Here is a 16,070-nt window from a genome sequence, read left to right as displayed (position 1 = left end):
GAAAAAAGATAAGATAATAAATAAAAATAAAATAAGAATTTAATACTTGTATCATCTTAGCATATGGCTATGCCCTTCGGTATACATTATTTTAAGATAAGTTTTATTTTAGCGTCAAATATGTTGATGTAGTGCATTTTAGCGACATTTTTATACTTTTTTTTTACATTTTTTAAAAAAATATATTGTATAATCTATCATACATAAATTAATATTTAATAATTAATTATATTAAAATTTGTCAATAATTTTAATATTTTATTTTATATTTTTTTAAAAAATATCATGATTTTTTTTATATTTTCATGAATTAATAATTTTAATATTTTATTTTATATCCTTTTAAAAATTATTATGATTTTTTTATATTTTTGTAAATATTATATATAGTATTTATTTTACTAATAAATGTAAGTTTTAGAATAAGTAATTAAGTATGTTGACGTAGCGTGTGCTAGTGTTAATCTACATGTTAATGATATTTTTAGAAAATATTATGCATTAAATAATTAGATTTATTAACATTTATTGATTAATTATTGTGAAATTTGTCGATCATCATCATTTGCATTCTGGGAAAAAATATATTGATGTGGCGCATTCTGATGATAGTTTAAGTATATTTTTTTTCTTAATTATTTTTTAAAAAAGTATTATGTTGTAGTCAATTATACACAAATTAATATTTAATAATTATTTATATTAAAATTTGTTAATAATTCTAATATTCTATTTCATATCTTTTTAGTAATTATTATGATTCTTTCTTATATATTCTAGTGATTCAATCACCAATAATCAATAATTCAAATTCTTCAACAGATTATATTTTGATTTCAAGCATAATTAGGGTAGTACATTCTGGTGTCAGTTTAAATACCTCTTTTTATTTTTAATTAATTTTTAAAAAAATATTACGTAATCAATCATATACAAATTAACATTTAATAATCAATTATATATGTTGAGATTTGTTAATAATTCTAAATATCATATCTTTTAGTAATTATCATGATTATTTTTTATATTTTTGTAAATTAATAATTTAATATTTTATGTTATATCCTTTTAAAAATTATCACAATTTTTTCTTACATTTTTGTTATATATATTATTTTGTTTTACTATTTATAAACGTAAATTTTAGAGTTAAATATATTAATGACGTAATTTTAAAATTAAGTATGCTGATAATGTGGTGCGTTCTAATTCCAATCTATATGTTGATATTATTTTTAGAAAATGTTAGTATTAAATCATTAGATTTATTAATATTTAGTAATTAATATAAGTATTTTGTGAGATTTTTTATTAAATATAAGTACTTTATGCTTTTTTTATTTTATAAATGTATTAACATACGACAACTGTTTTTTAATTAAATATAAATACGTTATGAATTTCTTTATTTTTTAGATTATTTGGTATTAGTGTAAATAATAGAAATATATAAACTTGTTTTATATAAGATAAATATATTCATAAATAGTTTATTTTAAAAGTATATTTTAAATATAAGTATAAAAAAGTAGATATTTTTTACACATTGCACGTATCGATACACTAATTTATAAATATAGAGAAAAGGAATCTGTTTACACCAAAGATTTATATATTGGTGAATAAATTATCATGCGTGATAAATTTCATCAATCCAACCGTTAATTAATGTTATAAAGTTTTAAGGGCAAAGTTTAGTTGAGACAATTGGATTATGACCATTTTCAAATTTTTTATAAAAAAATTAGTAATATTTTTAAAAAAAATAAAAGTTCAGTTGACTTAAATACTTTATTATAACTTAAAGCACTCAAATTCACTAGCAGCTTCTTTATTTGTATTTTGCAATTTTTTATTCAACTCTATTCAACAAACAGCTCTCTTGATTGATAGATTAATTTGTTTGATATTAACTCTTTTAGTGTCTATAACTACTACATCATTTTTATCAATGAAAATAATAAAAAAAAATTGAAAAAAATTGCTAAAAAATTTAGTTCTAATTCAATTATTGAAGATTTCAAATTATTAAAGATTCGAAGAGTACTATTATAAACTATTTTATATTTTTTATTTGTAAAATTATTTATTTATTATCTTATTAGTAACAAACTTAAAAATAATTATATTATAAATTTTATTTTAATATAAATATTATTATTAAATTTTAATGTTAAATCTTTTACTCCTCCAAAATTTTATTTCAAACTCCATCACTAGTCAATTTTATTAAATTTCAGAAAGTCCAAACATCATAGATATATAATATAAGATAAAACACATACATAAATTAAACACATAATAATAATATTATATAAAAGTCTCAAACTAAATAACCTCATGTATATGTTTTTGTTTATAATTCTATATAAATTGAATTCATTAAATTTAAATTAATCATTATAATACTAAATCGAATCAATATAATTCAAATTAATAGTGCACTACTACAACAAATCAGATAACTTCGATTTATCTTTTCATGCGTTTGGAATATAATCTAATAGTTATATTGAGTTATATTTGTGAAATAACCATATTAAATATACTTATAAGAATCAATTATTTATATAAAATATATTTAAAATATAAATTATATATTAAAAATAAATTATATTTTAATACGCAAATACGTAATAATTTATTTGGTGGATTATTTTTGTATATATATACGCAAAAATAAAGTACTATAATGGCATATCAAATTAATTCAAAAGTTTATAAAATTTCGTGGCTTAAATAAATTTTGTTAGTTCTTACAATTTTGTTTTTGGTTTTAGTCTAATAAAATTCAACATATTTCCATTATTTTAGCTTTTGTATTAGTTTATCTACCAAACCTATATGTTTCGATGAATAATTCTTGTATTCTTATTTGTTTATTTTCATAGAAATCTATGTGTATGTTAACATAGACCTTGAATAATGTAGACACATGGATTGATATGCAAGAGTTACTCACGGAAATAGATTCTCTCCATTTTTTTTGTTACTGGAGAGAATAAAGTGTAATCTCTCACTCTTAATTCTACAAGTGGGACCAAAAATAAATGAGAAAGAAAATGCAATAAAGGATGAGATCTTTTACTGGATACCATCCAGCTTTTTCTTTTTCTTACGGGAGAGGATCCACTCCCATTACCCACTAAGTTGGTTAACTCTATTAGTCATTGTATTGGTATCCTGTCTTTTAAAAACTCAGGTGTAATCGATTTCACGTAAAGTTGACACTTGAGAGTCGTTAGAAGATTTGACTAATTTGACTAAATTTTTATCTAACGACTCTCAAATATCAATTTCGCGTGAATTCGACTTCATTGAATTTTCACCATCTTTTATTTATGGAACAAAGGTGAAAATGCAGTGCATGAGCAAAATGGATTTATCGTCATATAAATGACAAAAAGTCAAAAAGTGAGAAGGTTATTCTGTTAGTAATTATTATTATAAGGACTACACTTGTTAATTTGAGCCCAAACACCGCGTGGAATGAAGTTGTGAAAGTGAAAGGTCATGGGAAGCGCTCTGTATCCGGATACGGTGAGTGTTTCTGGAATCCAGCCATCAACTCCATCTCTGTACAGTTCTACGTAGCACACCTGCTTGATACATGGCCCCCCGTACAAGTCTACTCTGTCCTTTCTACACCTACTGAACCTCCCTGACGATGGATCCTCCAGTCTTGCAACGTATACTCCATTCCCATCAGCGTCGCGTAATCTAATGCTGATTGAATCCCTCGTATACGTCGGCGAATCGCAGCTTGTGCTGATGGTCAGTGAGTAAATGCACCCACCACCACCACGCCTATTCTGCACCATTCATATATATACATTACAAAGTAATCAACAAAGCAGTTCAATTCATCTATATATTAAAATTACCGGCTGCGGCTGCGGCTGCGGCTGCGGCTGCGTTCGGGTTCTGTTTCTGTGGTGCTTCAAGAGTGATGCATTTACTCTACCTGCTGGCTTTGCTTCCGACAAGGCACCAATGATGCAAAATGTGATTACTATTGAGCTTACTGATGCTTTCATCTTTTTGTTCATCACTTTTTCTAACTACTTAACTTTTATTGATTACTCAAGGACTATACCATTTAATTTACTCACAACTACTTTCTTAGTTACTTCTATATAAAGGACTAAGAAACCTCAACAATTTATTATATATTTTCTGTGCCCGTTTCCTTTCATCAAAGGCCGACCGCTCAAGTAAACAAATCATATATGAATTAACATATGCAAATGTTTTCATCAAAATATTCTCTATGCTATTCTAAAAGTTGAACTAACCTTTCAGTATTTGCTATAAGGCAAGAATCGAAACCAATATTTATTTATTTTTATTTTAATGTGAAAGACACGTTAATAATTCTGACAGGGGTTCGGGAATATGTATAAAATAAAAATAAACTAGTCTCATACAGAAAATCCAACATTAGGCCCATTACAGAAGAAACCCATAGAAAAGGGTTAACAGTAGGCCCACTAGATTCCTAATTTATTAGATGTTGTTGGGCTAGAAGGAAGGCCCACTAGGCGGAAGCAGTGGAGGCGGAATAACGATAACAGTAGTCAAAGCCATACCAAACGCCGTAAGGAATGAAAGCGTTGTAGTAGAAGGTAACGGGGCTGGAGTAGTAGCCAGATACGGTGACGTACTCGGGCATCCACCCATCGTATCCGGTTCTGTACAGATACAGATAGCAGATTTGGTAGGTACAGGGTCCGTAAATCTGAAACGTATCCGTAGAGCAGCGCTCGAATGTTCTAGAATCATAAGGATCCCCAAGTCTTGGAACATAAACCTGATAGCAATCGATTCCAAATAGGAAATATATATAAACCTAGCGATGAATGGAAGCAAAAGGAATAGTATAATATAGTGTACCTGATAACCATAGGTGTCGCCAAATGCGAGACTGATTTGATCTCTCGTATAGGAGGGAGAGCTGCAGCTTGTTTTAATGGTTACTGTATAAGTACAGCTACTACCCTGCAACTTACAAGTTACAACCCTACATATTTATCATCATTCATATAGGAAGAGAATATTCTTATTTCTTACAAGTTGCTGCTGGAGGGTTTGGTTGGGCTTGAAAGATTCGTTAGCTTGAGGCAGCTGAGTGTGAGTCTGATCATCAGTGGAGAAGGAAGCAACCACGCAGAATATGAGGATTATTGAAGTCACAGTCTTCGTCTTCATGGTTTTGTGTTGTATTCTGCTAACTGGTAATGAAACGATCTAAAACCAGTGGACTAGACTCTAGAGGCACACAGCCTTGGTTTTCGGATGCCCACGTCTCGCAACAAAGGACAAGGGGGTAGGTGTACTCATCTCCTTAAATACATTTATTTATTTCCCTTAGCATCAAAAGATCCCTTATGCTAATCCTTCTAAAATGATTCAGATTTTAAAATTAACATTTGAGAAAGAGAGATCGATTACTAACTGTGACGGAGTGACGGTTTATAGTTATTTACGTATTTTTGTTTGATATTTATTTTTCATCATAGTATTATATAATATATCCTATACTGACATAAATAATAAAATTAAATTTGAATGGCAGAAAAAAAATATATATTCTTCTCTTGTTATATTTGTATCTTTCATTATAGTGAGCATCATGATGTTTGATAGAATAATTCTCCTGTCCCTGTTGGTTAACTTCCTTTTGTCTTCGTTTTTATCTTCTAGCATATGAACCCTTGGATGCTTTCTACCTATTTGATCATGAGAAAATTTCACCGTTTTCATTTTTCAACGCATGTTTTTTGCAAATTAATCATTAAGCCGATAAATTTTTCGAAACGAAATTATAAACCTAAATTAAGTAAATTTTACAAATTAAAAACAGTATAAAATTGCTTGATGGGAAAGTGAACTTTTATCTGTATAAAGCATTATTTTATTTTGTCTCGCAAAACTCGTGTTATGATTTTTAGTCCAATCCTCGCAAACGACAAATTTGAGCCAGTCAATGTCAAAAAGTTTAACCTATTTAAATGCAAAATTTGAAGCTGCATCCTTTCCAAAAGTTAAACCATTTCAGATTTCTCACTTGGATCCTACAGTACTTTCCAATGTTCTTCCGGCGAATCGTGCCTCTCAACTCCATAGTTCTCAAGCATAAATACAAGTCGTACAAAAGAATAAGATGAGATCAAATTGCGGAACAACGCTTTTTGCAGTAAGCTATAGTCTGGGGATAAAAACCGTCGTCCAAAGAATAAAAATAATCGTACACATGTGACATCTAACAAAGAGAACTTGCATGAGCAAACGAGAGACAACCAAAGGGGTGTTTTTTTTTTTTGTGTTTGGGAGAAAAAGAAAGAAAAAAAAAAGAAAAGAGGGGGGGGGGGGGAGGAAAGCAAATTGCGCAAGGTACAATAAAATCAAGCATATATAGATGTCGATACAAATATTGGCTCAGCAGAATCCTCAATGACATTAGCAGCAGTACTAGAGACTCAAAGTAAGAAAGCTCATACCGAGAGGATTGCCTCAATGATAGCATAGCTGTTGCAGAACTCATATATCCTACAGAAACTTCAGCGCCTTCCCATTCCAACTAAGAAGATGCTAAACACAACTCAGATTGATGATTGCGTTATAATTGGCCATTAACTTCTCATTCAGAACTCTGTCGGAGGCTTCAACCTTATCAATCTTTTGATTCTATCTTTCTCTGTATTTTCCAAATATCCCTTCAAAACATACACAGGCCAAGTGTCAAGCAAAGCATCAAGAAGAATTGCTACTTATAACAACGAAACACAGACGTTGTATAAAGGTACTGTTTGGATCAGTAATGAGTGACCCCAGATAACAAAAGGCATCACAATATATGGGGAGAGCTGAATCACTTTTGAGTGGTATTGCAAAGTTTCTTCCTTCGACAGTTCATATGAAATCTTATATGCATATAACATGGAACAATATTTCACGAGAATAAATGAAAATAATGTCAGATTAGATGGGCCTCATCCAAAACGGATGACCTCAATAATGATATTCATTTGCACTAGCTAGATATATATCAGGATGCATAACGCTTGATGAGTTGATGTCATCAATTGAAATGTCTCACGTCAAGCAGAGTGAGTAACCTGAGAAATTCAAAACAATCAAGCTCTTATATTAAGTAGTACAGCATGTGTCCTCACCTTCCATACAATTTCATCCAAGCACAAGCATATCCTTCCATACTTATCAAGGAAAAGGCGCTCAGTTGGGGGCTTCCCACATACATCCTTCACAGCTGAGGTTATGACAAAGATTACCTCTGACACTGAAAATTAAAAAAAAAAAACAAAAAACAAAAAACAAAATGCTAATAATGTACCTTTTGCAGACCCTAGAAAAATAACAACAATATGCTTGACATTGTTCAAATTGATGATGCCATGAAATATTTATAAACAAAATAACCTGCTTTTCTTAAATATTAATAAGATATTTTCCCTTTCTCGGTAGGTAGACAACAGTTTCCAATAAGTTGAGATTGTGAGTTCTATATCTCATCAGTTCGATTGATTTCGAATTTTCCTTGTTTTATTCTTCAAAAAGTCATGCTAGGAAAAGAAATATTAGTAAGAAAAGACCTAGTTCCAAAATATTTTTGTGTATTGGTTGCCGGTATCTATTACAAGACAGAAAAGGGGCAAGTCTCTCCCACCACTTTCTCCAAAAATCTCCTTAATCATCTCAAAAGAACAAAAGGTTATGAATCTAGGACCTCCAAGCCAGTGCTTCAATTTCAAAACATGTGAGCATATCTGGTTCCAAGCATCAACAAATGAGATGACTTCTTTCTAAGGTTTAATTATTACCATTACCAAATATGAAACATTGGGAAACATTCATATTGATATTAGAATCAACAACTGACATGATAGTTTTGTGTACTTTATTTTACCATCATCAAGCATAAAATACAGTTAACTGGATACATACAAGCAAGTTCATCATACTCGTCCTTGCCCACAACATATATGCTGACATCCCCTAGAACTGTGTACACAATATAAACTGACCTGAAAAGAATAAAATACGTAAGCCAAAATACCATATCAATGTCACATAATAATGAGTCATGATTTTTCTAAAATACAGGAACTTGAATGAACAATAGTATGCACTATGCAGTGAAGCAAAAGAGACTAGATGGGAAAATATTAATAGTAAGCAATATTGTTCAGTTTGTTTATTCTCTTCCACCAAACAAACACAAAAAACTAAACAAATGGAAAACTGAGTATAGTCCATCACTCTCACTCACTCACTCACTCACTCACTCTCTCTCTCTCTCTCTCTCTCTCTCTCTCTCTCTCTGTTTTTCAATAATAATAATTCAGGAAACAAGTTTGAAGAGCTCATTTGTCTTGCCTACTACTACTTCATTTCAAGTAACCACAATGGAATCCTCCTCCCTAACGGGTTCAGAATCAAATAAATCTGTAAAATAGACGAACCAATTCATGTTGGCGCACGCACAGACAAACATCCATACATACATAAATGACATGACATTGAATCTTCAAGGAATGAGAAGCATTAGAGAAGAAGAGACTAACTTGTGGCAAGCAACGAGGAGCTCTTCATTTTTGGCACCCTTGAGATTGTCAGCTCCTAATTTAACCAAGAAGGAACGCCAGTGTAGCCGCTCCTCTGCAGGAACACCATGAAAACTGAAACCATAAAGCCACTGAACTTAGATCCTTACATAATCATAAAGCTGAAACCATGACCATTTTGCTGTTCCTTTGATTTTCTGAGCAATTATGATTACGAACTGAAAGCTCCTCTCTATGAGGAGGAGGAAAATCGGGATTTCAAATTGCTTCAGAGATCAACAACAACAAATCAGCTACTTCTATCTTTCATTAACTACATAGGGATCTAACAGCAATATGAGAATTACATTACGAAGCATAGAAAGGAAACGAATCAAAATTGGGATAAATGATATAGATAACAGCAGGAAAAGAGAGAGATCTAAACACACCGTTCGATGAGGATATTTCCCTCAACGTTCGCAAACAGCACCGCCAGTATCATACTCTCAGCTTCTCTTTCTTCCTCTTTCGCCTGCGAACCTACGAGCTCCGATCGATGAAACGGGATCGCAGAGATCTTCTCTTGTTCTCCTACGCTTGGCGCTGCTTACAATTACTTAAATGCCCCCTTATTTTTACTTTTATTCCTTTAGACTTATAATTTTTAGTGCGAAGGCAAGGATTAATCCGTTAAGAATTTGAGCTTTATTTAAGAGTTCTGCATTTATAATTTTTCTTTGGTTAATAAGTAATTTTTTGTGTACTGGACTTGGTTTAAAAACTGTATTGTCTTTTCAAGAAAACAATCATGTTAGGTCCAAATATTTAAAAAAATTTAATTTTTAAAAACAAACTTTTATAATTTATTTAAAAGTAAAAAATAAAAAATTTACTAAATCAAACATAAATCTCTTTCTCTATAATTTATACATATAATTTTGTCAAGAATATAATGTTGGAATAAAATAGATAAAGATATTTAAAATATTTTTTTAAAGATGTTTTTTAACAATTAAAATTTAACATATATAATCGATTAAATCATGTTATTTTTATTAAAATTAGACCAGACAAATTTATTTGATTGAAAAATGATAAATCAAATTTTGAATTTGTCTAAATTAATATATTTTTTTATAAAAAATAACTACAATATTCCTATTATATAAAATGACTAAAATACTCTTATTATATATATTAATTTTGAGAATACTAAATTCTAGTTTTTTTTCTGTCGTCATAGAGTTAGAATTTAGAATTTTTAAAATTATATAATAAAAATATTTTAATTATTTTTTATAAAAAATATTAATTTAGACCGATTTAAAATTTAATTTATTAATTTTTTGACTAAATTAATTTATCGAGTTTAATTTTAATAAAAATAACATAATTTAATTAGTTATATGTATTAAATTTTAATTATTAAAAAATATATTTTTAACATCTTTATCAGAATGATTTCAAATAATAAACTCTTATTATAATCACAAGACTTGTCAACCCAAATTTGGGCAACTAACCATGATATGTATACGAAAATATTCCCTAGTAAAAGCACACACGTGTTTGCACTTCACATGGGAATGTGATGCAACATGCACAAGCCTAGTTAACTCCCCTTGATACAAATTCACCTACTACAAACCTATCTTCAATGTGAAACTATAGAAATCATTATTCAATGATAAAAACTAAACCCAATAAGCTTTCACAAGGAAGCCAGAGCCTATTTTTATAAGGCTAAAGCACCCAAAGGCTTATACCATTTTCGTACGCATGCATCATCATCATTTAACACCGATACATATATACTACTACTAATAATTGGAGATCATCACAAACTACAATAATTAAAGCATGGTTAAAGTGAATTGTTATCTAGTATCTACCAATGCATACATGTATATAAACATCATCATCATTATCATCATATGGGGAACAGCTCATAGATATACAATGAATGTGACAAAAAACAATTAGGAGCTTCATCATCTGCCTTGAGTAGTCCCCACTTTGAAGGCAATTTAATCTTCCATGTTCTTAATTTTTAGAGACAGAAATGCCCTGGCCTAAAGATACCTATAAATCTCCATCACATGGGGTTTCTCTGTTACTCCAATAGTTCCATTAATTTCCAATCCCGAAAGGAATATTTCAGTATTATCGCATTCGCACCCTTTATAGAATATACATGAATTGCTTTTCCGTTTTTCTATTTCTCCAAAGCTTCAACGTCATCCCATAAATTAGATTCATTCGTTTGTGTGACTCCAGTTCAATTAAGATGAAAAATGCGGGAACCGTATTGCCTTGTATATATTAACGTAACTAGAACAACACGACGTTACACATTCCGTGCATTAAATTGTTCATTTTGCTTATACTTGTTAGTTTAGCATAGTGCTTGAGATTTTATTCCATATCGCTGAAGATCATTTCCATTTCAAAACTCTTGCATGTGCGTACCCTAATAATCCTTCTCCTAAAACCACATTTGTCGGCAGGAATCTTCAAATCAAGCTTTCAGAGTTTATTATCCTGAATCATCACGCGGTCAGTATCAAATTCAATAAACAATCTTAATCTGTCAAATGATTTGGTGTGGTCTACATACACAGTACACACACACAACAAATTAAATTGAAATCATGTCATAGTCAACAAAATTATTAGCACATGTTTTGCTTCTTATAATTAAATCAACAAGGACACCATTTTCCCCACACCTTTGTTTTAGTACGATATTCTTTAGTTTCTTTCTGCTCTATCATGTGGTTGGCTACACTGTTTATTAATTAGTTGCATGCAGATGTACTTATATATGTTCCTTTTCTTCTTATAAAGTAGATCAACATATACATACATCTATGTCATATTAAGATTTGCAAATTTTGTATTTTTGGTTCACCTATAATAATATAGCCCATAGCAGCCAATATAGATACCTCAGTTTATAGTAACTAGTTTAAGTCTTAATTATCAATAACAGATTTTGTTATTCGTAGTCATGAATTAGCTATAGACAAATTGGATAAGTCTGCACCCTTAAAAATTGAAATTTATTATTAAGGTTTGAATTTGGAAGGAAACACTCTCAATAGAAGCGCGTAATTTAAAAGTAGACATCGTTTGATTTCGCTATGGTGAACATTGAGTTTGTGGTAATTGAAAGAAACTTCTGCATAATTTAGCCACGAAAAAACAAAACATTGCAAGTGGTTACCACGATCATAAAAATTTGCCACTGCTTCTTGTTCTTGAGTATTTTCCCCAGGTAAACTACCGTGTTTCTGGTAGTGTTAGAGAAACTAGTGATATACGAGTATCTGTATAATCCGCTGACATATAGGATGATGTCACAAACCATGTTGTCGTTTTCCCAATTTCTACAACTTAGAATCCATTTGAGTATTATTTGTTCTTAGAAATTAGAATGAATATAATAGTGCCTGGAAGTGTTACTGTAGGGATTAGGGATCGTTAGGCAGTGGTAGTTAAAAAGAGGATAGTTTTAGAAGAAGACAGAGAATGGAATATAGAGAAGAGTATAGGTAGTTGCACATATGAGGGAAAGAGCGTTTCACATGCAAAATATTAAATATATATATATATAGCACATACACACTCCTACTTGGGACAAACAAACAAATAATTAAAGAACCACTACATGGGACTTAATTATTATTATCAATAATATTGCTTATTCAATTTTGTATTATTAATAATAATAATAATAATTATTGAGTTAATTCCTATTGAGAAGCTCTTCTATCATCTGCAGGGCAATCCTCTGTTCCTCATCCAAGCCACCGTTATTATTGGTGGCTTCCTCTGGCTTCAAGGAAGAAGAAGCAGGTTGGGTGGTGAGGGGGGTGGTGGTGTTGTTCCTTTCCAACTCGACCATCATGATCCAGTTGGATTCGGAGCGAGGCCCGGCCCGCTTCTGCCACACACCAATGTGGCAATTCTCTGTGTCGAGCCTGAGGCAGGTGAGAGAAGGTGATGGCGACTTGCAACACTTCCTCAGCTTTGCACTAAGAACTGCAGAGAATGTTGTTGTGGAAGATGAAGATGAAGAAGAAGCAGTGCCACTGGAACTGTTGTTGTTATTGTTATTGTTCTCTGAAACTGGGAAGTTAGTCTTGGCGTTCCTTCCACTCATCAAAATAGCTGCTTCATCGTATGCTCTTGCTGCTTCTTCAGCAGTTTCAAATGTTCCAAGCCACACCCTCCTTTTCCTGAAACAACATACACCAAACTCAGTTAGATAGATATACATACTACTATTTTAGTTTAGTTTTGTTTGATGATAGATGAATACAAGACATACAATAATGGGTGGCGAATCTCAGAAACCCAAGAGCCCCAATGGCGTTGCCTGACACCTCTGAATTTCTTTGACTGCACCATATCAGAGAGAGAGAGAGAGAGAGATAGTAGTGAAGAAGTAGTGATGAGGTTCAAATGTGGAAGTGGCATATGAGTTAGGGGAAGAAGCAAATTAAGGCTATTTCTCAACTTCTGATATAGATATATATATATATATATATATATATATATATATATATATATATATATATATATATACTTGATAAGGGTGCGTCTGCAATAAGTGCTAACTAAATATCATATTAGCCTTTGATGCTGATAGCTGATAGGGTAGTAAGTAACTAACCATGCATATATATATATATATATATATATATAGGGTTACACTAGAATGTTTGGTTACAACTTAGCTATTTAATTTCTTATCCCTCATAATTAATTAATCTTAATTTGCTGAATAGATATTATAAATTAAGATGGATTGTGATGCTTCATTATATGTTATGATAAAATCACATGAGGGTTGTCTTTATGCATGGTTATAATAATGTTACATGGAAATGAAAGTGTCAATTACGCCAAGAAGGAAGCCGTTACCTTCTAACTTAGAAAGACGCTTTGCTCCATACATGAGTTTGGCAATCAATAATTATCCATGTCATCATCATTTTGTATGTATAATATAGTACCAATTAAGTTAGGAAAAGTATAAGGAGCCAATGAAATACTTGTACAATGTGCACAATAGAAGTTTATGAAGTATAAGAGATATAATCATTAATGTTATATTTTCTCATCAGCTGAAGCTTTTGGAACGAGTGGTATCATAATATGGTATTAGAGCGCTAGATCCGAAAGGTCAAGAGTTATATACTGTCACATTACAAATTTGAGAACATACATGCATGTTATCTTGACATAGGTGGAATACCAATATCCCATTACTTGGTCCCTCTCTTTCTATTCAATGAAAAAGTACAACCACAAAACTAGTACTCCCATCCTCTACATGCATGTATATATATCAAAGCAACCATTTCTCGTAAATTTATGACCTTCCCCTTTGAGGTAAAAACATTGAATTACAATATAGCCACTCCCAAATAAACTTAGGTAAAAATTTAGGTAAAGTTGGCTTCACGTGAAGTTGATAGTTGAGAGCCGTTAGATAAAAAATTAGTCAAATCAGTTAAATCATCTAACGGCTCTCAGTTATCAACTTCACGTAAAAACGACTTCGCCTGATTTTTCACCTAAACCTTAATCCAACCACTAAATGTTTATTTATTTAATTCTGATTTCTTAATGAGGAAAAAACACAATGTTAATACTCATATGTAGTAGCCAAAACATAAAATTAAACTAAGTATGTAAATATGTATATCCCAATTCTTGGTGCTATTAACAGATTGAGTTTAAATTAAATGAGATTTGTCAGAACATGGTGTCAGTGTACTAATTTGAAATGCTAGCTGTGTTTGTACAGGTAGAAAAATAGTAGATCGGAGATTTTTCTAAGTATGAACATATATAGCATGCTTCACTTAATTATTATAAATAACTCAACCTTCGCCTTGCTTTAGAATTTTGTACTATTTTCTGTTATACTGTCTATATATATTCCAACCTCCATACTAGTCCAAGTTCTAGCTACCTAAGCTAAATTAATAAAATTCCACCTTTTAAGTACAAATGTTTCTTCATTATTATGGAGGAAAAATAATGAAGTCTCGAAAAGTAAGAAGATATGTTTCTTTTTCTTGGGTAAAATTGAAGGTGCTAATTTTACAGAATGTTGAAACTAACTGCGCAGAACCACTATATGTGTTAAAAAAGAAGAGAGTTGATGTGATTCCGATCCGGTAAAAAAAAAAAAAAAATCAATCCGTTAATAACAAATAATTAAATTAAATTCTCTACCCATGGAGGTTTATTCTTCCTCTAATCTTCTATGGGTTTGTTCGGGTGAATTTCTAAAAAAATAATTTTTTTTGAATTATTTTTCTTTAATTTTATGGAAAAATAAAAATAATTTTATATTTGGATATCTCATGCAAAAAGATCTTTTTATTTATTAATTATGTTTAGATATAATAATATAAAAGTACTTTTTGTTTATTTATTAAATGAAAAACATCATTTTTTAAGGGAAATAGATCTTTTAAAATAAGATGTAAATTATAATTTTTCAAACAAAATATATTTTTTATTTTTTATTACTTTTATTTTTATTATTAAAAATTTACTAAACACACTAAAAAATAAAAAAATTTCTTTTTCTATTAAAAAAAATATTTTTTATCAAAATAATTTCGCCAAACAAGCAAAGAAATAAATAAAGATGGATAATCTTCGATTCCTATGTATTAGGAGACGTTCTCTTTAATTTAAAAGGAGTTGCATGGTTATTATATAGCTCATTAGTAGAATAGCCAATAATTAAATTAAAGAAGTTGTTGAGATTATTATTCATTAAAGACTATAATAGCTTCTTTTAAAAGACTTTATGTAATGATAATCAAAGTAATAATTAATCGGGCGTCAATTTTATCCCTAAAGCTTGTAATTAACCTTCAAAAGAAGGAGCACAATAAAAAGAAAAGGTTTGACATGTTAAGTGAGTATGAAGAGACTATGCTATTTTAGTTGTAGTTTGTAAGATTATTTTTTTAAAGATAAAATTATAATTCAAATGACATAATCTCTCTATACTCACCTAGAGATTATAGGTTTGAATCTCATTCTTAACTTTGCACACAAAAAAATTATTTAATATATATATATATACAAAAATATTATTCGTACACTAAAATCAGTCATTAAAATTAATTATTAATATATTTATGTATAAATATATGTGTAGTTTAATTTATTTTTAATATGTATTAATATTCTAATATGTATTTTATATTAATGACTAATTTTAATAGCCGATTCTAGTATAAGCATAGGATAGCCGATATATATAGTAGGGTGCTTTATTTTGCATGTATATACCTCCAAGAGAGGCATGCCTATATATAGATCAGAGTACATGAACTGAACCCTTATGAATGCCTAAAAATATTTAAATTTAAGATCACAATAATGTTGGATAAAATTAATTGTATGTTCAATCATATAAAGTTGTCATCAAATTAATTGCCCTCCATTACTCACTCTAAGTATCAA

The 16,070-nt window shown here is 30.1% G+C and overlaps 3 protein-coding genes across 3 annotated transcripts; all 3 read right to left on the bottom strand.

Annotated features, from left to right (window-relative positions):
- Nucleotides 1-4,324: 4,324 nt before the first annotated feature.
- On the bottom strand, nucleotides 4,325-5,307 carry LOC112769252 (embryo-specific protein ATS3B). The gene is made up of 3 exons (XM_025813706.3): nucleotides 5,071-5,307; nucleotides 4,894-4,998; nucleotides 4,325-4,810 (listed from the first exon to the last, which is right to left on the bottom strand). Exons 1-3 carry the CDS (start codon nucleotides 5,206-5,208, stop codon nucleotides 4,538-4,540), a joined length of 516 nt encoding a protein of 171 aa, XP_025669491.1. The 5' UTR covers nucleotides 5,209-5,307; the 3' UTR covers nucleotides 4,325-4,537.
- Nucleotides 5,308-6,166: 859 nt separating this feature from the next.
- LOC112769253 (uncharacterized) lies at nucleotides 6,167-9,242 on the bottom strand. Its single transcript, XM_025813707.3, has 5 exons — nucleotides 9,017-9,242; nucleotides 8,586-8,699; nucleotides 7,966-8,045; nucleotides 7,176-7,300; nucleotides 6,167-6,716 (listed from the first exon to the last, which is right to left on the bottom strand). Exons 1-5 carry the CDS (start codon nucleotides 9,067-9,069, stop codon nucleotides 6,645-6,647), a joined length of 444 nt encoding a protein of 147 aa, XP_025669492.1. The 5' UTR covers nucleotides 9,070-9,242; the 3' UTR covers nucleotides 6,167-6,644.
- Nucleotides 9,243-12,148: 2,906 nt separating this feature from the next.
- On the bottom strand, nucleotides 12,149-13,080 carry LOC112769250 (ethylene-responsive transcription factor WIN1). Its single transcript, XM_025813704.2, has 2 exons — nucleotides 12,901-13,080; nucleotides 12,149-12,808 (listed from the first exon to the last, which is right to left on the bottom strand). The coding sequence occupies exons 1-2, from the start codon at nucleotides 13,047-13,049 to the stop codon at nucleotides 12,316-12,318; spliced, it is 642 nt and encodes a 213-aa protein (XP_025669489.1). The 5' UTR covers nucleotides 13,050-13,080; the 3' UTR covers nucleotides 12,149-12,315.
- Nucleotides 13,081-16,070: the final 2,990 nt, after the last annotated feature.

This window comes from Arachis hypogaea, chromosome 18 (assembly GCF_003086295.3).
Source record: "Arachis hypogaea cultivar Tifrunner chromosome 18, arahy.Tifrunner.gnm2.J5K5, whole genome shotgun sequence".
Classification (NCBI taxonomy): Eukaryota; Viridiplantae; Streptophyta; class Magnoliopsida; order Fabales; family Fabaceae; genus Arachis; species Arachis hypogaea.
The sequence above is the reverse complement of the archived record's forward strand: the minus strand, read 5'-3'. Positions and strand labels throughout refer to the sequence as shown.